At 35.9% G+C, this 22,118-nt stretch overlaps 4 protein-coding genes across 5 annotated transcripts; 2 read left to right on the forward strand and 2 right to left on the reverse strand.

Annotated features, from left to right (window-relative positions):
- The first annotated feature begins 336 nt into the window (after positions 1–336).
- On the forward strand, positions 337–11,486 carry LOC116340889 (fatty acid synthase). Its single transcript, XM_031767625.1, has 9 exons — positions 337–483; positions 2,879–3,393; positions 3,568–5,090; positions 5,200–5,711; positions 5,808–5,953; positions 6,067–8,019; positions 8,114–9,838; positions 9,916–10,742; positions 10,864–11,486. Exons 2-9 carry the CDS (start codon positions 2,928–2,930, stop codon positions 10,972–10,974), a joined length of 7,263 nt encoding a protein of 2,420 aa, XP_031623485.1. The 5' UTR covers positions 337–483; positions 2,879–2,927; the 3' UTR covers positions 10,975–11,486.
- On the reverse strand, positions 11,460–13,476 carry LOC116340890 (probable 28S rRNA (cytosine-C(5))-methyltransferase). Its single transcript, XM_031767626.1, has 6 exons — positions 13,156–13,476; positions 12,795–13,083; positions 12,230–12,715; positions 12,093–12,152; positions 11,849–12,027; positions 11,460–11,785 (listed from the first exon to the last, which is right to left on the reverse strand). The coding sequence occupies exons 1-6, from the start codon at positions 13,285–13,287 to the stop codon at positions 11,585–11,587; spliced, it is 1,347 nt and encodes a 448-aa protein (XP_031623486.1). The 5' UTR covers positions 13,288–13,476; the 3' UTR covers positions 11,460–11,584.
- Positions 13,477–15,228: 1,752 nt separating this feature from the next.
- On the forward strand, positions 15,229–17,299 carry LOC116341302 (histone-lysine N-methyltransferase ASHR1-like). The gene is made up of 2 exons (XM_031768273.1): positions 15,229–16,996; positions 17,082–17,299. Exon 1 carries the CDS (start codon positions 15,409–15,411, stop codon positions 16,939–16,941), a length of 1,533 nt encoding a protein of 510 aa, XP_031624133.1. The 5' UTR covers positions 15,229–15,408; the 3' UTR covers positions 16,942–16,996; positions 17,082–17,299.
- A 220-nt stretch (positions 17,300–17,519) lies between these two features.
- On the reverse strand, positions 17,520–19,516 carry LOC116341303 (magnesium transporter NIPA2). Of its 2 annotated transcripts, none has more exons than XM_031768275.1 (3): positions 19,318–19,516; positions 18,659–19,194; positions 17,520–18,561 (listed from the first exon to the last, which is right to left on the reverse strand). In XM_031768275.1, exons 2-3 carry the CDS (start codon positions 18,888–18,890, stop codon positions 17,687–17,689), a joined length of 1,107 nt encoding a protein of 368 aa, XP_031624135.1. In that variant the 5' UTR covers positions 18,891–19,194; positions 19,318–19,516; the 3' UTR covers positions 17,520–17,686. The 2 variants fall into 2 exon arrangements, with proteins under 2 accessions (XP_031624135.1, XP_031624134.1); XM_031768274.1 differs by having other exon boundaries at positions 19,290–19,516.
- Between the last annotated feature and the right edge of the window lie 2,602 nt (positions 19,517–22,118).

Below are 22,118 nucleotides of genomic sequence, written 5' to 3' on the forward strand. Positions count from 1 at the left end.
ATACGCAAACCAACAAATCATCCAAATAAAGTACGCTATACGATGAATAGGACGATGAGACCGAAAGTAAAAACAAACGACCGAATGAACGAACAATGGTGTATATTTGTGTAGCTGTAATTCTCGTATTAAATTTCGAGCATCACTTGTAAGACCAACGTCACCCATACAAATGTAACACACACTGCGTACACGTTTCGCTCTTTTAGTCAATGTCAATTCGTAGATTCGCACTTCATACGAACAAATACATTCGCACAGACGGACGATCAGCAGATATCGTTCGATTTTAATATCAACTCAGCGAAGCAGGGTAAAGTAAAATACTGTGCATCCAGTACAATCCATTCAGTTCGGTCGAAAACTCCGGTTGGATCGCATGAACCAAATAACTAAAAAACAACGAATTTAATAAATAAACACACACCGGCTTTTGAATACGAATTAGTTAAATTCGACTGACAAGCAAATTACTATTGAATTGTGAGTGATTATCTTTTTTTTTAATTTTTGGTTCGAGTTTCATCTAGTTTGTGGTTATTTTGAGAAATTTCGATTTTTATTTTGTGCATTATTTTTTCTTGTGTTGTTTTTGCTGAACAGCACCATTTATTTTTCTTCGAATTACCTGATTTTTGTGACTTTTTTCTCATGAAATTGAGATTTTTGTTCCGATTCGAATTTTTTTTGAGAGTGTACTTTTCTTTTATGAACATTTTGTGATTTTTTTTAAACAACTTTGAGTAAACCATCATCATTGCAACATTTTTATTTCTAAAACTCGGTGCGCGTGTTTATCGTTAAATCAAACAGAGATTGTGTTTATTCGTTCCGTCACTTTCAAACTTTAACTTTAATGGAAAGCAGAATAGGTTGCTTTTTGTTCGTTAAACTTGCACAAGTGAAACCTATTACACTTGATAATAAAATAGATTAAATGTGATCAAGAACGAAGAGAAACTAATAGACACATAGGTTTGCTTGGCCACCGATGTCAACCAACACCATTTTAGAGCATTCATTTATTTTTTTTTTTTTGTTCCTTTCAAAATGTCAAAAACCACACGTCAGTAGTGTGAGGAAATATTTCGTGAATGTAAATATAAATTCCTCGAAAATATCGATTGTTTTACATTTCATGACCGAAACAAATTTTGGAATATCGAGAAATATAAATGAATAAGAGTCAAAACAAATCAGTTTGAATCCTTTTCCATCACCCAATACTTAAAAGGAAAAATGCAGAATTCATATTCAAAATTGTAGAAGATTTGAAAATTCTTGGCATTAAATTTTCCATAAAAGTTCTAGAAGACGCGCAAATGTCAGATTCAATGATCAAGGACATATAGAACATACTTGAGGTGAAAGGGTGAACGCAAAGTTGATTCAAAGGCAAAGCATGACTTGTGATTAAGAAAAAACATATTCTCCTTATCTTTTACACGCATGTGTGGCTTGATTATGACAACAACACTTGTTCGTTAACATTTTGTTTTCTAATCATTTGTCTTTGGCATTATCTTGCACTTTTTACATAATAATTGAAAGCAATACGCAGCAATGTTTGTGCGCAGAAACCTGATCTAAAATTATCGCTTTCATGACGGTTAAACGTACTCGTTGGGATACGATTATACAATTACCGCTTCTCATTCAACCTGAACTTGACCACTATGTGTTCGCTCATTCATTCATTATTGTACAATACTGGTATGACGTTCTCATTATCGCGTGTTATTTCTATGAATCATTTAAAACGTACGATGTTTATGGCGTGCAAAAACGAGCATTTAATATCACCTTAGGATTGAAACAACACCAAAAACATTCAAACATACGCAAATCATGTGCAAAATAATAATTTTTCTATTTCATTTCCTATAGAATAGTTCTTATGGTTTTGTTGTGCGTTGTAAGGTTTTATGCAAGTCATATTATTATTACTTTATTCAATTTACACAATTCTGATACAATTGTTTAAATTTTTCAAGAAAAAAAAGATTGATATCGTATTTTGTGATGAGTTTTTTTTTGCCAATAGAAATGCACACTTGATTTTATCACACCCAATAACATGTAGTTCCCAGAGAATTCATTGTGTTCATTGATAAATTTCGCTTTCCAGTCACTTTAGAAATATCACACAATAGATTTTATATTTGGTAATAAAAAAATCTGAATTTTTAATCTATATCACGCCACTCATTACGGATCTGATTACAGCTGCAACTGAACACGAGCACAAACCATGGAATCAAAATATTCCGCACGATATTACATAACACTATAGAAAATTAATTGATTAAATTCGAATGTAAAAGCCGTTGAAATGCTGTAGGTCTTATCATCACTTGATTTTTTTTTATTCTGAAAGTATACACGTATATATTTTATTGACGTGGAATTTAGTGCGTATGATCGAATCTTTAAATAGCTGAAAATGTTGTTATACATTCGTATAATTTAATCAAGAAATAAATGTATTTCCGTTTAAGAGACAATAGACGCAATTTCCCATTTAGCCATGAATATGTATATGTGAAATGTAATTAGTTTGTTAATCAAATTGTATGGTTTCAATAATAATAAATACATCGAACAGATTTTCCCTCTCCTTGACCATCAAGCATTTTTTTGCTATTAAATTCATCAAACGTACTAAACATATAATTTACAGGCTCATTTTATTCATTTCTTCTAATTGGTATATCGAAGTATGACGCCACGCGTATAACATCTGGAACATGATATTTTGGACAGTTCGAAATTTGTTTTGATTTGATATCGCCGCGAATAATTTTAAATAACAAACAACATATCGTTGTAATTTTCTTTATCAAAATAAATAATCGTCTTTTTTTTATTCTCATTTCAGAAATCGATATAACTTCGTAATAGTGTGAAAAAAACATACCACAAACAAAATGCCTGCTCGTTTTGATGATGTAACAACTGAAAACAACCGCACCGGTACTCCCTTGGACCTGGGATCCGGTCAACATAACTATAAAAAATTGCCTGATGAAGTTGTTATTTCCGGTATGTCTGGACGATTGCCAGAAAGTTCAACTATCGAAGAATTTAAGGATAATTTATTCAATGGCGTTGATATGGTCAACGATGAACCAAGACGTTGGCCAAAAGGTTTATACGATTTACCAACCAGAATTGGTAAAATTAAGGAAGAAGATTTGGAAAAATTCGATCAGCAATTTTTCAGCGTACATCAAAAACAAGCCGAATGTATGGATCCACAAATGAGAATTTTGCTTGAAGCCACACACGAAGCAATCATCGATGCTGGTTTCAATCCACAAGAATTGCGTGGCAGCCGAACTGGTGTATACGTTGGTGCATCAAACTCAGAAGTTGAACAATATTGGTGTGCAGGTTAGTGAATTGAAAAAACAAAATCTCTTATCTTCTTGTTGGTCTTTTTTCATTTCATATTTAAATTTTAAGATTTGATATTGAATTTTGTGATAAAACTATTTTTATTTTTACCAAAAAAAAGTCAACGTTTTTTTACTTACCTTTTCGAAATATTTTTTCTTCTATCTACAGATCCAGATCGTGTCAATGGATACGGTTTGACTGGTTGCGCTCGGGCTATGTTTGCCAACCGTTTGTCATTCACCTTTGACTTCAAGGGACCAAGTTATGCATGTGATACTGCTTGCTCAAGTTCATTGTATGCATTGTCACAGGCTTTCTCCGATTTGAAAGCGGGCCATTGTGATTCGGCTATTGTGGCTGGAGCTGGTATCATTTTGAAACCCACTATGTCATTGCAATTCAAACGTTTGAGCATGTTAAGCGCTGAAGGAAAGTGCAAGGCATTCGACGAAAGTGGAGCTGGTTATGTACGATCGGACGGTGTTGTAGTTATCTTTTTGCAAAAGCAAAGCCAAGCACGTCGTGTTTATGCATCAGTTTTGAATGTTCGTACAAATACTGATGGTTTCAAAGAGCAAGGTATCACATTCCCAATTGGTGACATGCAAAATCGTTTGATTCGTGAAACCTACAACGAAATTGGATTGCATCCACATGATGTTGTGTATGTTGAAGCTCACGGTACTGGTACCAAGGTCGGTGATCCACAAGAAGTTAACTCAATCACTGATTTCTTCTGCAAAGATCGTAAAACACCATTGCTCATCGGTTCAGTAAAATCAAATATGGGACATTCAGAGCCAGCATCTGGTGTATGCTCAATTGCCAAAGTTCTTTTGGCTATGGAAGCTGGTATTATTCCAGGAAACTTGCACTACAAATCACCAAATCCAGATTTGTACGGTATTCTTGATGGCCGTCTCAAGGTCATTGACCGTAACACACCATGGAATGGCGGCATCATCGGTTTGAATTCATTCGGTTTCGGTGGCGCCAACGCCCACGTCATCATGAGATCCAATCCCAAACCAAAATCAACTACACCAAGTGACACCATTCCACGTTTGGCTGTAATGTCAGGTCGTAACAGCGAAGCTATTGAATTACTTTTGGATGAAGTCGACAAAAACAAAACCGACGAAGAATTCTTGGGTTTGGTTAACGAAATCCACTCAAAGAACATTCCATTGCATTATGCACGTGGTTATGCTGTTGTCGGTGACATGACAACCGTTCGCGAAGTTAGCGAATTGGTCGATGACAAACGCCCAGTCTGGTACATTTACTCTGGCATGGGATCACAATGGGCTAGCATGGCCAAAGATTTAATGCATTTGGAAGTGTTCCGCAACAGCATTAATCGTTGTGCTGACGCTTTGCGTCCAGAAGGCGTTGACTTGGTTAAAATTCTTACCGAAAGCGACGAATCAACATTCGATCACATTTTGAATTCATTCGTTTCAATTGCCGCCGTTCAAGTTGCACTCACCGATGTTTTAACACATTTGGGAATTACTCCAAATGGAATCGTCGGACATTCGGTCGGTGAATTGGGTTGTGCCTATGCCGATGGCTGCTTTACACCAGAACAAACTGTTTTGGCTGCATACTGGAGAGGACGCAGCATCTTGGAATCAGACTTGAAACAGGGTATGATGGCTGCTATTGGTTTATCATGGGAAGACACAAAGGTAATTAATATGTTCTTATTTTCAATTGTGCAAAGCTAAAAAACACATTCAATATATGGAGACATTTTTTTTTTCAATTGATTTTGTTTGTTTCGTTGTATATTCTAAGGCTCGTGCTCCAGCCGATATTATTGCCGCCTGTCACAACAGCAATGACAGTGTCACCATTTCAGGGCCACCAGAATCAATCACCAGTTTTGTTGAACAGCTTACCAAAGAAGGTGTATTTGCAAAGGCTGTCAAATCATCGGGCTATGCCTTCCACAGCAAATACATTGCTGATGCTGGACCAAAATTGCGTAAATCATTGGAACGTATCATTCCAAATCCAAAACCGCGTACCTCACGTTGGCTCAGTACAAGCATTCCAGAAGACAACTGGAATACACCAATCGCTCAACAAAGCTCACCGGCTTATCACGTAAACAATTTGTTGTCACCAGTTTTGTTTCACGAAGCCATTCAACATATTCCAAAGAATGCCATTTGCATCGAAATTGCCCCAACTGGTTTATTGCAAGCCATTTTGAAGAGATCTTTGGGCGGTGAAGCCGTTAATTTGAGCTTGATCAAACGTGGTCACGACAACAATCTATCTTTCTTCTTGCAAAATGTTGGAAAGTGAGTTAATTCTAAACAATTTTATTATTATCTACAAAATCTTTGAGAAAACATGTTTTAACTAAATGAAAACTATTTTTTATTTATTTACTTCAGATTGTACGCCGCTGGTGCTCAACCACAAGTCTCCAAATTGTATGCTCCTCTTTCATACCCAGTTGGTCGTGGTACACCTATGTTGAACTCAAAAGTTGGATGGGATCACTCACAACGCTTTATGGTTCCAAAATTCGGAATGGATTGTAAGTTATCAAACCTAGAAATAATACTTAAATTGAACAGTCTGCAATCAAAAACTGAAGAAACTGTACTAAACGAATTGTTTTGTTATCTTTTTCTCTTCTTTCTCTATTAGCAACCTCCGGCGAAACCGTTGTTGATGTAAATCTCACCAAAGAAGAAGACGCATATTTGGCTGGTCACACAATTGATGGTCGTGTTTTGTTCCCAGCTACAGGTTACATGACATTGGCATGGCGTACATTTGCCAAGACAAAGAACAGCACATTCGAAAAGACCCCAGTCGTTTTGGAAGATGTTGTTTTCCATCGTGCTACCATTTTGCCAAAGGACGGTTCAGTCAAGTTCGGTGTTAACTTCTTTGATGGAACCAACCGTTTTGAAATTTGTGAAGGAGGTTCATTGGCTGTATCTGGTAAAATCTATGTACCCGAAGATATTGAATTAGAACAATTGCCATTGGAACCACTCGAACAAGATAAGTCTGGTTTGACTTTGAACCTCAACGATGTCTACAAGGAATTGCGTCTTCGTGGTTACGATTATAGTGGTAAATTCCGTGGTGTTAGCGAATCCGATTCAAAAGCCGTTACCGGTAAATTGCAATGGCAAGACAATTGGATCAGTTTCATCGATACTATGTTGCAATTTAGTATTATGGGCAAAGATTTGCGTGAATTATACCTACCAACACGTATTGAACGTGCCGTTTTCGATCCAACCAAACACTTTGAATTGATTGAAAATCTCAAATCAAATAAAACAGATGTTCCAGTTTACATGTACAAAGACATTAATGTAATCAAATCGGGCGGAGTTGAATTGCGCGGATTAAAGGCTTCATTGGCACCACGTCGTACAGGCACACAATCACCACCAATTTTGGAACGTTATGTATATGTTCCAATGAAAAATGCCAACCAGGATTTGGCAAAGGACAGCGAACATGCCCGTTTGCATGCCGTTTCCGTTGCAACCCATTTGGCCATTGAAAACAGCGGCGGTGCATTGAAAGTTAAAGTAGCTGATGTTGTTGAAAGTAAAACAGCCGAAAATGCTCTTGCACAAACCGTTCAAAATATCATTGAAAGCGAACCAACCTTAGCTAGTGATGTTGCTATCGTGACAAATCAACCAACCGAACCCTATGTACAAGCTGTGGGAGAATCAGGCGTTCGTGTTGTTGCCAAAGATCCAAGCACTGGTCCAGTCGAATCAAACTGTCACATGATCGTTGCTTACGACGTTGTTCCACGTCCAAACGCCAACGTAATTATGGATAATCTTAAATCGTCGATCCGTGAAGATGGTTTCGTTTTGCTCGAAGAAAATGTTGTTGGTTATGATGAAGCCGCCGCAAACAAATTGTTCGCCAGTTTCAACTTTGTGACTGTTTCAATTCAACGTGCTACCAACAAATACTTTATTTTGTTGCGTCAAGCTGTTGATTTTGCCAGCCGAAACAAGACAATTGTTATGATCACCGAAAAGAATTACTCATACGTTGAAAAATTGAAAACCGCCATGGCCAATGCTGAGAAAGACAACACCTATGTATACGTTGTTGGTCAAGGTGAAGAACTTTTGGGTGCCATTGGTTTCATGAACTGCATCAAAAATGAAAACGGTGGAAAATTTGCACGTTTGGTATTCGTACAAGATGCAAATGCTGAACAATTCTCATTCACAAGCAAAATGTATGCCGAACAATTGACCATGGATTTGATCAGCAATGTGTACAAGAATGGCGGTTGGGGAACATTCAGACACATGAAATTGGATGTACAAGGTGCAGTTTCCAATTTGCCAGTTGAACATGCTTACGTGAACGCCTTGACGAAGGGAGATTTATCAAGTTTGTCATGGATTGAAAGCCCATTGAGCCGTCAATTGCCTGATCCAAAGGACAAACGCGTTGAATTGTGCTCCGTATACTATGCACCAATCAATTTCCGTGACGTTATGTTGAGCTCTGGAAAATTGGCTGCCGATGCATTGCCAGGTGATTTGGCCACACAAGATTGTATCTTGGGTTTGGAATTCTCTGGACGTGACTCAGAAGGAAAACGTAAGTAGTAAATTTTACTTTCTGCCAAATCAAACATTTTATTTATTAAAAAAAACGCATAAGGCTAATGAAAATTAACATTTTCAAATGACAGGTATTATGGCTATGGTTCAAGCAAAATCACTTGCTACAACTTGTGTCGCTCAAAGCAACATGATTTGGGAAATTCCAAGCAACTGGACTATGGAACAAGCTTCAACTGTTCCATGTGTTTACTCGACTGTCTACTACGCTTTGGTTGTTCGTGGTAAAATGAAGAAGGGTGAATCAATTTTGATACATGCCGGTAGTGGTGGTGTTGGTCAAGCAGCAATCAGTGTTGCCTTACATCATGGACTCACCGTTTACACAACAGTTGGTAGCAAAGAAAAACGTGAATTCTTGAAAAAGACCTTCCCACAATTAACCGACGCCAACATCAGCAACTCACGTGACACATCATTTGAACAATTTGTTATGCGTGCCACCAAAGGAAAGGGTGTTGATTTGGTTTTGAATTCACTTGCCGAAGAGAAACTTCAAGCTTCAGTTCGTTGCTTGGGTCTTAACGGTCGTTTCTTGGAAATTGGAAAACTCGATTTGAACAACAATGCACCATTGGGAATGTCTGTGTTCTTGAAGAACACCTCATTCCATGGTATTTTATTGGACAGTGTTATGGAAGGTGATGATGAAACAATTGAAACCGTTGTCGGTTTGGTTGCTGAAGGTATTAAGAATGGAGCCGTTCGTCCATTGCCAACCAGCGTATTCAATGATAAACAAGTGGAACAAGCATTCCGTTTCATGGCCAGCGGTAAACACATTGGTAAAGTTGTAGTCAAGGTTCGTGATGAAGAATCAAAACAGGCTATGAAACCAGCATCGAAATTGATTCCAGCCATCCCAAGAACATACATGCACACCGATAAATCGTACATCATTGTCGGTGGTTTGGGTGGTTTCGGTTTGGAATTGGCCAACTGGATGGTTACACGTGGTGCCACCAAATTGGTATTGACATCACGTAGCGGTGTTAAGACTGGTTATCAATCGTTGATGGTTCGTCGTTGGAACGATCGTGGTGTTCAAGTATCAATTGATACAAATGATGTGACAACAATGCAGGGTGCACAAAGCTTATTCAATGCAGCCAACAAATTGGGACCAGTCGGTGGTATTTTTAATCTTGCCGCTGTATTGCGTGATGACGTTTTGGAAAATCAAACTGAAAAAGATTTCGAAACTGTTTGTATACCAAAAGTTGATGGATCCAAACATTTGGATGCTGCCTCACGTGACTTGTGCCCTGTATTGGACTACTTTGTGTGCTTCTCGTCAGTGTCGTGCGGTCGTGGTAATATCGGTCAAACTAACTACGGTTTGGCCAACTCGGCCATGGAACGTATCTGTGAAAATCGTCAAGCATCTGGTTTGCCAGGTACAGCCATTCAATGGGGAGCCATCGGTGATACTGGTTTAGTTATTGACAGTTTGGGTGACAACGATACTGTTGTCGGTGGTACATTGCCCCAACGTATGGTTTCATGTTTACAAACCATGGATCTTTTTATGCAACAGCCACACCCTGTGCTTTCTTCAATGGTCGTTGCTGAAAAACGTAAGGCCGAAAGCAGCGGTGTCAGTTTGGTCAGCTGTGTTGCCAACATCTTAGGATTGAAAGACTTGAAGAATGTCCCAGATCAAGCATCTTTGGCCGATTTGGGTATGGATTCATTGATGGGTGCTGAAATTAAACAAACATTGGAACGTACCTACGATGTCGTGATGAGCGCGCCAGAAATTCGTCAATTGTCATTCGGAAAACTTAAGGCTTTGGGTAAGAAATAAAAAAAAAAACACAAAAAAATTAAATCGATTTCTAATCTAATTCTTTTGATAACATTTCATATTCAGAATCGGGAGCTGGAGGAGCTGCACCAACTGCAACCACTACAGAAACAAGCAACACTCAAGCAACAAACACCTCAGCTATTGGCGATGGAACTCAAGTCGTTTTCAACGATGAATTGATGCCAACTGAAGTTTTGGTCAAACTTGAGAGTCAAGCACCAGCTGGTAGCAAAGCATGCCCATTGTTTGCTGTTCATGCTATTGAAGGTTTTGTCACTGCTTTGAAACCATTGGCCGCCAAATTAACCGTACCAGTTTATGGTTTGCAATGTACAAAGGAAGCTCCATTGACTTCACTGAGCGATTTAGCTGCATTCTATATCAAACAAATTAAGACCGTTCAAAAGACTGGCCCATATGTCATCATTGGTTATTCGTTCGGTGCATCGGTTGCCTTTGAAATGGTCTCGCTTTTGGAGAAGGCCGGCGAAAAAGCCACTCTTGTTATGCTTGACGGTTCACCAAAATACGTCAGCTGGTACACAGAAGCCCATCAACAACGCAAAGAAAAAGCCACTGAATCACAACACGAATCATATGGTTTGGCCTACTTCGGAATGGTTGTTGCCAACTTAGACTATGTAAAAACTGCCATGGAATTAGACACTCTTGCTTCACTCGATATGAAATTGAAACGTCTTGCTGAACTCATTGCTCCAAAAACTAAATGCCCATCTGAAACCGTTCAATTGGCCGCAATTACTTTCTACAAAAAACTCAAGGCATCTCACTTTTACAAACCAGAACGTAAACTCACCAACTCCAACGTCACTTTGTTCAAACCAACCGAAAACTACGTTAAGTTGGCCGCTGACTATGGTCTATCAGAAGTGAGTTTCATTTCCATTTTACAGATATGCACTTTTTGATACACATTTGAATGGCAAATTAATGGAATTCTAAAATGTTGTTTTTCTCTCTCTCTCTCTCTCTCTCTCTCTCTTTTAATAGGTCGTTACATCGAAAATTGATGTTGTAACTGTGAAAGGTGACCACAGAACTATCTTGACCGGAGAATCAGTAGACAAGATTGCCACCGTTCTAAAAGCACTTACCGAATAAAAAAAGAAATCATCAATAGCGATCTGTATATAATGTTAATTTATGATAAATTATAAACTTTTCACATGGCCAAGAAGAATTTATCAATTGATTTTTGTGCGGTAATTTTGTGGCAATTATTCAAAGGTCCAGTTTAATTGGCACATAATTACCACAGAATAAAATCAATGATAATTTTTTTTGCGCTTGTAGAAGAGTTGGACAGCCAAATGACACAAGAATAATGATTATGTATAACATTCCATTTGAATACATTATTTAATTTATTTATGAATTAATTAATTTTTCTATTTTAAAACATGTTTATTTTCCTCAAATGAGTCAACAGATGTATGAATGAAATATATATTTTTTCGGTATAAATTAATGTAAGTCGAGCTTCAGGAGACGGATCGAACCTCTTTAAAGTTTTGTAAAGAACAAATATTTTAAGTTTTTTGATCAAATTTGCCAACATGGAATATCGAATAATAAAAATAAATGTATACATTGAATGTATAACAAAGTGAAAATGGTGTTTTATTCAAACTCAAAATTACCAACTTTCGATACAAAGTACAGTAAAGTATTTATTGCCACAGCATATTTCATAATAAATACACAATATTATTTATTCGGTCTGTTGTTGCCGCTCAAATATAGCTACGAAAAATCCATCAGTTCGATCGATGTCTGGTTTTGCATACAAACACTTTTTTCCGATATGTTTGAACTTCGGACTTCCGAAATTTTTCCATTTTTCAGCGAATTCCAATGGTTTAACGAGTTTCCAATCTGTATCCGGACATAATTCAAGAGCACGTTGAATAACCTACAAAATTGAATCCAAACGATTATTCATTTTCATTGAACATAATTTTTTTTAGTAAATTACCAGTTCATTTTCTTCAACATTAATTGAACATGTGGAATAAACCAATTTTTTAGCATTTGGAAAATTTTTCAAACTAAAAACCAGCATTTTCGATTGTAGCGATGCTAATTGGAATAGTCTGTCGCTCGGATCACCACTGTTTGAATCTCCTCCAAAGATGTTTAATCGGTTCGTCATTCCTGGAAAACATTAGCAATCCAATTGATTTATGATGTTAGACTGAAATCTTAGCTCAAGAGCTTACCACTGCCAGAACATGGAGGATCCAAGAGAATGTACTCTACTTTCTCATATTCAGAAGGATCTGCAATATTGTTTGTGATAAATCTTAAATTTAGACACTATTTTTTCTTTAAAAAAATCCACAATTATTTTACAAACCTATTGAAAGTATGTCGGAGTTGACTGTTTTCACCATTTTTGAATTAGTTTTCTGCACAAACTCGTTTAATGTCTCAAATCGTTTGCGGTCACGTTCAATGGCCCAAATTGTTCCACGATTTTTCATAATTGCAGCCAAATGTGAAGTCTTCATTCCGGGAGCCGCACACATATCTAAAACGATGGATCCACGCGGTGGGCTTAACAAAAATGATGGCAAACAACTTGCTTTGTCTTGCAGAATGATTTTGCTTTCCTTTGCCAAACTACTCAATGCCCAGTATCGTTTACTGCTTGCTGGGAAAATGAATAGATCGTTGACATGTATATCCGAGATAAATTGTTCGTTTGTTAAATTCGCGATTGAATTCAAAAACTCATCGTAATTTGTGCATTTTACTTCGATCCATCCATCATTTACAAATGAATCCAATGCTTCGGTTCGAGTCATTTTATTTATATTTACACGAACATAACGTGGTTTTACTAAAATATGAAATCGATAAGAAACGTGGTAATTTTAACGATTTAATTGAATACAGCCAAAGGCAGAAAAAAAACGTACCACTATTTTGTTTGGCAGAATTGTTACTGCTGCTTTCCGGTGTCTTTTCGCTTTCGATTTCGACCAGTATTTGCTTGAATTGATCTTCATAGGCTGCAACACATAAAACTGGCTTTGATTCTCCATTTAATTTCTTAGCGCCAAAGATTAGTTCCGTAACTAAAACATAGCACAAGTATTTGTCCAGACGATTTTCTCGTTCCAAAATCTTACTGCGCTTCAACAATTCGTCGATTGTATCTTTATTATTTGAAATTTTTGTTATAAGCGCGTACAATCGGTTTGTTTTCTATAATAAATTTCTACATTATCTTCACAAAATTTATGGAGGAGATATATTTTCCAAAATTTGTATATTTACCGCATGTTTTTCAGCAAATATTTGTCCTTTTATTGAGGCACGACCTTCCATTGAAGTTTTCAGAATTTTCGCTGCCTTTTTGTATTGGATAGGAACTTTAATTGAATGTTTAAATTGTGATTCGTTTTCCATTGTATCGTATGTTCTCTAATATACAGTAATTTAATGTATAATTTGATTTGTTTTCAGAGAAGAATAACAAACCGCGTGCCATGTGCATTGACAACAACAACTATGACAGTAGAATTTGACATTATGATAGAATGACACATATTGTGAGTATGTCTTTTTACACAAGATGTCGCCCAAAACACACGTTATGAAATAGATTTAAAAATGAGATGTCTTTTTAAAATATCTAAAAAAAATTGTAAAATGACTTAACAATGCTGGAGCTCAAAAAAAGAACATAAATATATGAAGAGAGCAGAACTTTTCGTTTTATATTTTATTTTTCAAAATGAATTCCTACAAAAAGATGCATTTTGGTTCCAAGTACTAGTAAAAATGTAAACAAACCCATTTGTTGAACAACAATTGATCCTTTGTTCTCCTCTTTAGACACATTTATTCATTTCATGCCAATGTAATGCAATCATTCCATGCGAAATTAAAAATAGTCCGTGTCGCAACTTCTTTCAGCAAATTCGAAACATAAATATGTCAAAACACTTTGCGGGATTTATTGAAGAGCTTCTGAGTGAACGGACGGCAGAGCATGAAATCGACCGATCCGACGATCGAACAAAAATGAAGAAGCAAGTAACGTCATTGATATCGACACGTGCTGGGAAATTGAAATTGCACACTCAAAATCAATTTGCATGTGATTTGGCAATCGAAGGCATTCCGAGACTGGAAGCGATATGTTTAGCAATGTGCACAGAAATTGTCAAAACATTGGCGTCAGATGACGTTAAGTTCATTGTTTGACGCCCTGTACATGCACGCCAAATCATACAAATTCGATTCGTTAGAAAACAAGACAAATTGAAAGTTCTGAGTCATCGATACATGAAGGATTTGAAGACCGGGCACTTCATGGCCTTGCCAGATGGTGTTGAGTCAACACAAGTTTATATCAATCAATACACGACGGATTACTTTTGCAATATCTCAAAAATCGCCTAAGATGCCATGAAAAAGAAGAAACTCTATCGATACAACTTGGATATGGATGGCATTTTTTTTGGCATGTTCTCTCTGAAACCGAACTGATTAATTACATTGGACTGAAGATGGAATGAAAGCGATAAAGACATATCAATTTATCTTTCCAATCATCGATCATAGCATGGAAGTTTTTATGAATCGAATTCAAACTAATTTTTCGGAACGATGTACGTCTTTCATGTGACAATTTTTTGTAAGTTTTTCAAAAAAAAAAAAAATTGAGGAAAAATTGTTCATTGGCCACAAAACATACTTGATGATATTGAAGCACTCGAAGTGTTGGTGTCCAATGGTTTTGTTTGCATTCCCAATTCGATAGTCGAATCCAATCGGAAGACATCAGCGATAATTCGATCATTTTACATCGGTGACTGGATGGGATGAGTTGAACATTTGGCTTTTATCATGGACGGGCGATACAATTCCACCAATCACATTTGCTTGTTTTGTACAATGAAAATAGTCACGAGCAATTTCTGAAACAGATGAAACACTAGATGAAATATATCCAATGAATATTTGAAAAAATTGAAATCGGAAATTTACCTAACAAATGACGTCACTACTCACCAAACATACGAAAATGCATTGGTGTCGGCGGATTGAATGAACCGCAAGCAATTAACATAATATTTTCTAACATTTTTGCAATTTGATTGTGCTCGTTTGCAAATAAATTCAAAATTTAATCATTTCAATAGTTAAAAGTGATAACACCATCGATGTGACTCAAATAAAAAACTGTAAACAAACTCTGATTTTCTGATATGTCATTCATTAGACAAATACAGTCTCGACAAAAGTGTGATGCTAGTGCCATCTACTGAATGTGACGGCAAACTATGGCAATTTCCGTTTACATGCGAATTGTTTATTGAATGTGCTGTCGCAGCAGTTCGATTTGTTTAGCCGATTGTGAAATTATGAAAATAGACACAGTTTTGTTGTAATCCTATATTGATTGACAGTTCCAAGAACAATTTGGCGCAAACATATCACACTCTAAGGAAAAACATTTTTCACCGCGATTCATTAGCAAACATTTTACCAAAATTATCACAAAATTGTTCCAATTAAACCATGAACAATTTGTGGCGTAAGGAAAGTGATGACAGCAATGCATTTTTTGTGAATCTCTTCGAAGCGATTGATACCATCGATGCGAAAAAGTGGAATCAATATTTGCAAACATTGAAATTAACGCACAATGAAACATCGACAAAGGACAATCAACAGTCAAATGATCTGCTCCGTAAAGGCAATCGACAATTTCAAAAGAAACAATTCTGTCATGCAATGGAACTGTATACGAAGGCGTTATGTTTCGCTGAACCGGGCACCGTCACTATGTCAATGGCATTTGAAAAGCGTGCATCGAGTTTTTTTCGCATGAAAATGTACAATCGAGCATTAATTGATATTGAACTTGCCGTAGCGACAAAATGCTCCTCTGAACTAACCGCAACATTGGGACAATTGAAATCCGACTGCCGAAAACTGTTCAAACCGAATCCAATGGAAACACCAGAACCGTTGCCGATTTTTAAAGCTGATAAAAATTTCCCATCCATCGTCGCCGACACATTGGCCATTGCAAATAATAAACAATTCGGACGTCATTTGATCGCGAAATGTGATATCGATGTGGGACAATTGATTTTGATGGAAGACAGTTTTGCAGCGATCGCAAAAACCGATGAACAAATGACATGTTACACTTGTTTACGTGAAATGGAAAACTTCATCGCCTGCCCATCGTGTTGTGATGTTGTTTTTTGTAATGTCAATTGTATGAACATGAATTTGGTACATAAATTCGATTGTAATACATTGTACCATCGCTTTCATCACAAGGCGAAATTCACCATTCAAACGATTTTAATAGCAATATCGGCGTTTTCAAATATTGACGATTTGATGGCATGTGTTAACAATAGCCGTGAAGACAACGATGATCTACCAGAGTCAATTGCTGATATACAATCAAAATACCGTTTGTACTTGAAACTGCAGAAGTTGCCACTGAACGAGAGTGTTATCTTCGACGTGTATCGGCTATTCAAAAGCATTATGTGCATTCCATTGATTGAGCACCTATTTGATTCGGAGGGTAAACAACGATTCTTGGCACATTTAGTGCTGCACCACCTGGCCATAAATGTAACGAACGCAACGGAAAGTGAACTTACCGCTTCAATTGGTAACATTTTATCACTGTTCAACCATTCGTGTGCCCCGAACGTCTATAATTACTCCGTTGAAAACCGAAAATTTGGTGTAACCGTTCGGCCGATAAAGAAAGGACAACAGGTTTTCATCAGCTATCTTGGAACGGGAAACTGTCATAATGCAATCGAACGCAAACATTTACTAAAATCGAAGTGGAATTTTGAATGCAAATGCGATTTGTGTGAACCGTGCGGCACCATCACAGATAGCAACAAAATGAGATTGGACCCATGCTTCAAATTTGTCAATCGCAATTTTAAAAATGATCAACCGAATATGTCGATTATGAAGAAGAAATGCATTCATTTCATCCGCAAGTACGGACACTTGCCATTCTCCAGAGAAATGAAATTTATTTCGGATATCTTCACGTCATTGATTTAGATGTCGAACAGCATTAGCCAGAGCTACAAGAAAGAAGATAAAGTAATCAAAGAATGTAAGGTTGATGTCATTCATAATGATTTATCAATTAAATGTATATTCAATATTTTCTTCATTTATTTCATTCCATTTGATACTAGATTTGATAGTACGATATATGCTTTGCAACAGGTAGTGTATCGAGAAAATGCCATATTCTTGTCTATAGTCAATCCATGGATTGAAATGAAAATACGTTCTATTTTCGTTTAAGTATTTTATTATAAACATTTAACTTGATAACAATGTTATTGATTCCTATAAATTCGTGTATTTTCATTTTAACACTGCAACGCAATTATATTTAAATTCAAAACGTCGCGATATTTATCAATAAAAAATAGCAACGAAATATTTGACGTAAACTGGCATCTATCAAGCAGTTTTTGTTTTTGTTTTTCATATTTGGCTTTAGGTAATTAATTAGTATAAAACTTGAATGCAAATTATTATTATTATTATGTCAAAATTCAAGTTCGCTACATATATATAAAAAAACATATTTCGAAAAAAAATATTCTCATAAAAAAGTCTAGATCTACGTCGAAAAAAGTTGTGTATAATTTATTAAATACGCATATTAAGAAAAAAAACTCGAAAGTTCCTAACAAAAAAATGATAATGCATTTGTGATTTGTTCCGAATCAAAGCAAATTGATTCATTAATTGAAAAAAATAAGCATATTCATAGTTCTTCATAATTTTGTCATAATTGTCGAACTAAATTGTTTCCAGAATCATCGCTGTGCGTTCCATATCCATTTCGATGTGATTGTCGAATGAAAACGTCTTCATGTATCGGTGACTTTTGGCTAATTGGATCTCGTCTTGGTCTCATCATTTGTCGTAAATCGTTTATCGAAATTTCGGCATTTTGGAAGGCATTCAAAAGAATCACAGCAATAATAACAATGCAGAAACCGCATAAATCGCCAATCACATTTTCAACAGTCATGTGTCGCCATTCTTTGAATAAAATAGCTGATGCAACAATAACAAGCGTTGTAAAAATTACATAATAAATTGGGGTCACAATGCTTGTGTTAAAGATGTCTAACGCTTTGTTAAGATAGTTCATTTGAACGAAGATGAAGAAAATCGTTGTGATTATTAAAGCGTACGGTAGCCACAGTCCAAAATCATTTGAAGCCCCTGAAATTGTATCACGTAATGCTAGACCGAGTGCTTTGCATGACATCACCGTGAGACTTCCGATTGCCGAACAAAGAACAACGTAAACGGCCACATTCAAATGACCCATTCGCGGTCCGATGTAAAACGCAATTATAAGTGATATGGCACTTATGATTATTACGTAAATGATAAACGATGCGTCTTTTAATTTATCGATTAATTCACTTAGATTTTCCACTTCGACCTCTTTCGGTGAATGCAGCACAATGATTATGGAACCGAGGATGCACAATAAACAGCCCAGCTTTCCAAGCAGATTCAATCTTTCGTTGAGAAATTTGGATGCCATCACTGATGTTACTAAAACACTGAGCGCACCCAATGGCGTTACGAGTGATGCCGGTGCAAATGCATATGCTGCAAAATTTGCCATTTCTCCGACTCCCACTGGAAATAGAATGAATAGAATGGAAAGAATAAATTGATTGATGTGAAAAAGAAAATAAGTGGCAAAGATAACAAATATTCAGCAATTGCGTCTTACTTGTGATTAAACCAGCCCACCACAGCCATTGTTTCAAGTAACCAAAACCACCGGCACTTGCACGCAAACTACCCGATCGATTCAATTGGATTAACGCCTTCTTTTTAATGATAAAACTTGATCCAATAAATAACGACGATGATATGGCTAATCCGAGTCCAATGTAAAATTCCTTTTGATTATACATTGCTCCGATATCGCTCAACGACGTAGATTTCGTTTTGTTCGCCATATTTTTCCTTTCGACTTTTTTTTGTTCTCAAAATCAAACAAAAATATTTCCCAATAGAGTACTTTGACACTTGCAAATATATATTGAACACTCTTGACTGTCTATTTAACACATTCGTGTAATTTAATGTTCATTTTCTCTTTCCGTTCAATGTTTCCAATAACATAGCGTCTATCAACACACCAATGATAAGATAAGCTATGGTCTCAAACAATTTCTAGTGTTTGCTGCGTATTGCTGATAAGTTGACTATATTTTTTCAAATCTATTTCCTATATGCGTCACTCGATATCATATTAATGCACTAAAATTTTACAATAAATTATTAATTTGATAATAATTGGACATTTTATAATGTGTGTTATGATTATTAAACGTAGAAACGTTTGAAAAAACTACCTGAATTTTGAATAACCAATTTACAAACTTCTTTTCACAATTCCACTGATGAATATGTGTGCGACGTGATTGAATCCACTTTATAGCGACACAAAAGAAGAATTTAGTTCAACAATGCTATCGTAACTTTAGAAAAAAAGGCTTCACTAAACAGCGCAATTATTAATTATTCAATCCTTATAAGTGCTAGCACTATTTGACAGATCTTTTTTTAACCAATTAGTCATTTGCTCTGTTTACATTTTCGAATGAGTTGAGCATATGATATAGATTGACCTAGTGTCAAACACATGAAAAGAACGTCAAAATCTAGTACTTTTCACTAATATTTGCTATAGCAACGGCAAAAAGTTCAGCCATACAATAACAGATGGCACTGATGCCGGATTTCAAACAAATTCAATCCGATTCATTCAATACATTTCACGAAAATATCACTTAAATTGCAAATTATGTTATTTATTCAGTGATTTTTAGAATTAAAATAAAAAATCATGTAAAATTGATACAGAACGGCGAAAATGTTCGGAGTCAATGAAAAAAGTGTGCATCAAATGAAAAATCTCCTTTAATTTGAAATTATTTTCGCTCATCCAGGTGAGGTAGCAATCGAGTCATGAAATGATGATAAAAATAAATCATTTTGAATCCTATTTTTGCTCATACTTGGCGAAGGTAATTCAAAATCTTTAACTCTTGTTTATCGCAACTTATTCGATCTTTCAAATAATTAAAAAGAATCGATTTTTTTGTACTAACGTTCCAACTTTTATTGAAAAGCTTAAGGAATGTTTTCTGGTTTATCGTCATTTTGGAATTCAAAATCCCTTATTTACTCGAAATGTACTCGTTTTTTCGATAACAAAAATCTTTTTGGTCTTTCAGTATTTTGACTTTGAAATTAGAAAGCAATAAACATTGCCGTGAAATTGGAACTTCTGTATGTATTCCCTCTTCAAAAAACCGAAACCTAATCAATTCGTTTGGTGAGCAAGCAAAAGTAGAAATGATGTCATTCGAACATAAAAAAGTCTTTTGAAGACCGCAAAATCAGCGTCATTCTAATAATTGTCGAGAGAGAAAAAAATTGGACGATTTTCATCTGAATTTAAAGTGACTGGCATTTTCCTTTAACAAATGCTCGTTTTGAGTACTCATCGAGCATCAATAAATCCAAATGTGCGCTCATCGTTCTGATTATTTTTTTCGAATTGCCTCTTCTGTTGATTGCTCCGATCAAATATATATATATTTGCTTTGCCAGACGAAATCCATATAACTTAATTATGCGAGAAAAGACCGTACTCTCAAGACTAAAATCGAAAGCAATAAATAAACGGTGAATATTTTGAACAGGTCATCATTTTCACTTTGACTTGAACAAACTAAATTATCATTCGCATTCAAGCTGAACGAAGATGCAGCCACTGTTTTTTAAGGACATTTTTATTTACTACCATACCAGAGCAGAAACATGAGTGTGTCGCACACATTCAGCATATTGAACACTCCTTGTCATATCATGTGCTATCATTTTCCATCAAATTCTCCATTGAACTCATTTGCTTGCAATATTTTATGGATGAATTTTATGGTGCCTTGAAATGGCTGGGAATTCGATTCAGGCACAAAACTGTTTAATTCCTGAATTGAAAACCAGAAATGTTTCACCAATTTTAATGCGTTTTTTTTTTTTTGAAAAATTGATAAAATCTTCAATAACACTTGGGAAGATGGAATAATGGGCCGCAGATAAGCTTCGTTGATGCAAACAAAGAATTTTTTTGCTTTATTGCATGACTCAGTGCCATTTCCAGTAACCGAATTCAATTAGAGTTTATCCCGAAATGGGCCAAAACATCAACAATAGTGGTTACATATAATGATGTTTCAAACGGAAAAAAAACGTCTAGCTGTGAGTCTTTGAAATTGTGATCCCCATACACATATCACCCAACAAAAGCCAAATTGATTCGATTTCATTGTTGGTTTGTGTGAGTGTGGCGCTATGCTTTTCCACTCGCTTACGTCTGATTACATAGAAAATCACGTTTGTTTGTTGCCAAAAACAAGTTCTTATCAATCGAGTCGGAGAGCAGCAGCAGTAAAAAGAATATTTTCGTTTAGAAACTTTCTTTTATCGAGATTTTTTCCCGAAAATTGAATTCACAAAAATTCACAAAGTCAAGTTAAATTTGCCGTATTTCAAACTTTGTAGTTAGTTCGACATTTTGCGGTGAAGTAGAAAAAAAAAACTAAATTCTCTCATCAAAGTTGGTACGAGAAGGAAAAAAAACGACAACGACAGAAAATAAAATTGGAAAATTCAAAATAGAAATCACAACGGACTTATTTCTCTCGTGTAGTCGTTTCATCGTTCGTAGCACTATGGTAGTGTATGTGGTACAGTATGCTTTAGATGTACGAATTTTTCAGTGAATTTACCAGTAATTGAATCACATAACCACATATTGTGGCCGTTCACACCATTTGGCACCAAAATGATTCTCTCTTTAGTATGACAATATCTTGACTCTTGATTCTATTATTCGGAGAGAGAGTGAAGAATTTTGAATTTTAGACGAATCACAAATTCTTCAACTTAGTTAGCGAATTATGGGCATTGTATAATTTTGTCTGTGAATAAACTTGATAAAATTTCCCAAAGCCATTCATAATCCAATTGCTCTATTTTTTGTTTGAAAAAAAAAAAAAAACTTGACTTCGAATGCATGCTCTCATATTATCATCGTTCTTATTTTTTATTCGATTTGAAAAGTCGTGCTGCTTCTTGATGATTGAATAATAGTTAATTGTTTGGTGGAATAC

The sequence above is a fragment of the Contarinia nasturtii genome, unplaced genomic scaffold (genome assembly GCF_009176525.2).
Source record: "Contarinia nasturtii isolate CC-2019 unplaced genomic scaffold, AAFC_CNas_1.1 Cnas_scaffold_695, whole genome shotgun sequence".
NCBI classification, from domain to species: Eukaryota; Metazoa; Arthropoda; class Insecta; order Diptera; family Cecidomyiidae; genus Contarinia; species Contarinia nasturtii.

What these genes read in the sequence shown, in the direction of transcription:
- LOC116341302 (XM_031768273.1), top strand. Translation starts at nt 15,409, where the DNA reads ATGAACAATTTGTGGCGTAAGGAAAGTGATGACAGCAATGCATTTTTT.
- LOC116341303 (XM_031768275.1), bottom strand. Translation starts at nt 18,890, where the DNA reads ATGGCGAACAAAACGAAATCTACGTCGTTGAGCGATATCGGAGCAATG. An exon ending in GTGGGCTGGTTTAATCACAA is followed by an intron (nt 18,562 to 18,658) that starts GTAAGACGCAAT and finishes TTCTATTTCCAG; the next exon opens with TGGGAGTCGGAGAAATGGCA.
- LOC116340890 (XM_031767626.1), bottom strand. Translation starts at nt 13,287, where the DNA reads ATGGAAAACGAATCACAATTTAAACATTCAATTAAAGTTCCTATCCAA. An exon ending in TTCTGCCAAACAAAATAGTG is followed by an intron (nt 12,716 to 12,794) that starts GTACGTTTTTTT and finishes TTCATATTTTAG; the next exon opens with TAAAACCACGTTATGTTCGT. An exon ending in CTCCGACATACTTTCAATAG is followed by an intron (nt 12,153 to 12,229) that starts GTTTGTAAAATA and finishes ACAATATTGCAG; the next exon opens with ATCCTTCTGAATATGAGAAA.
- LOC116340889 (XM_031767625.1), top strand. Translation starts at nt 2,928, where the DNA reads ATGCCTGCTCGTTTTGATGATGTAACAACTGAAAACAACCGCACCGGT. An exon ending in TCCAAAATTCGGAATGGATT is followed by an intron (nt 5,954 to 6,066) that starts GTAAGTTATCAA and finishes TTTCTCTATTAG; the next exon opens with CAACCTCCGGCGAAACCGTT. An exon ending in CGGAAAACTTAAGGCTTTGG is followed by an intron (nt 9,839 to 9,915) that starts GTAAGAAATAAA and finishes TTTCATATTCAG; the next exon opens with AATCGGGAGCTGGAGGAGCT.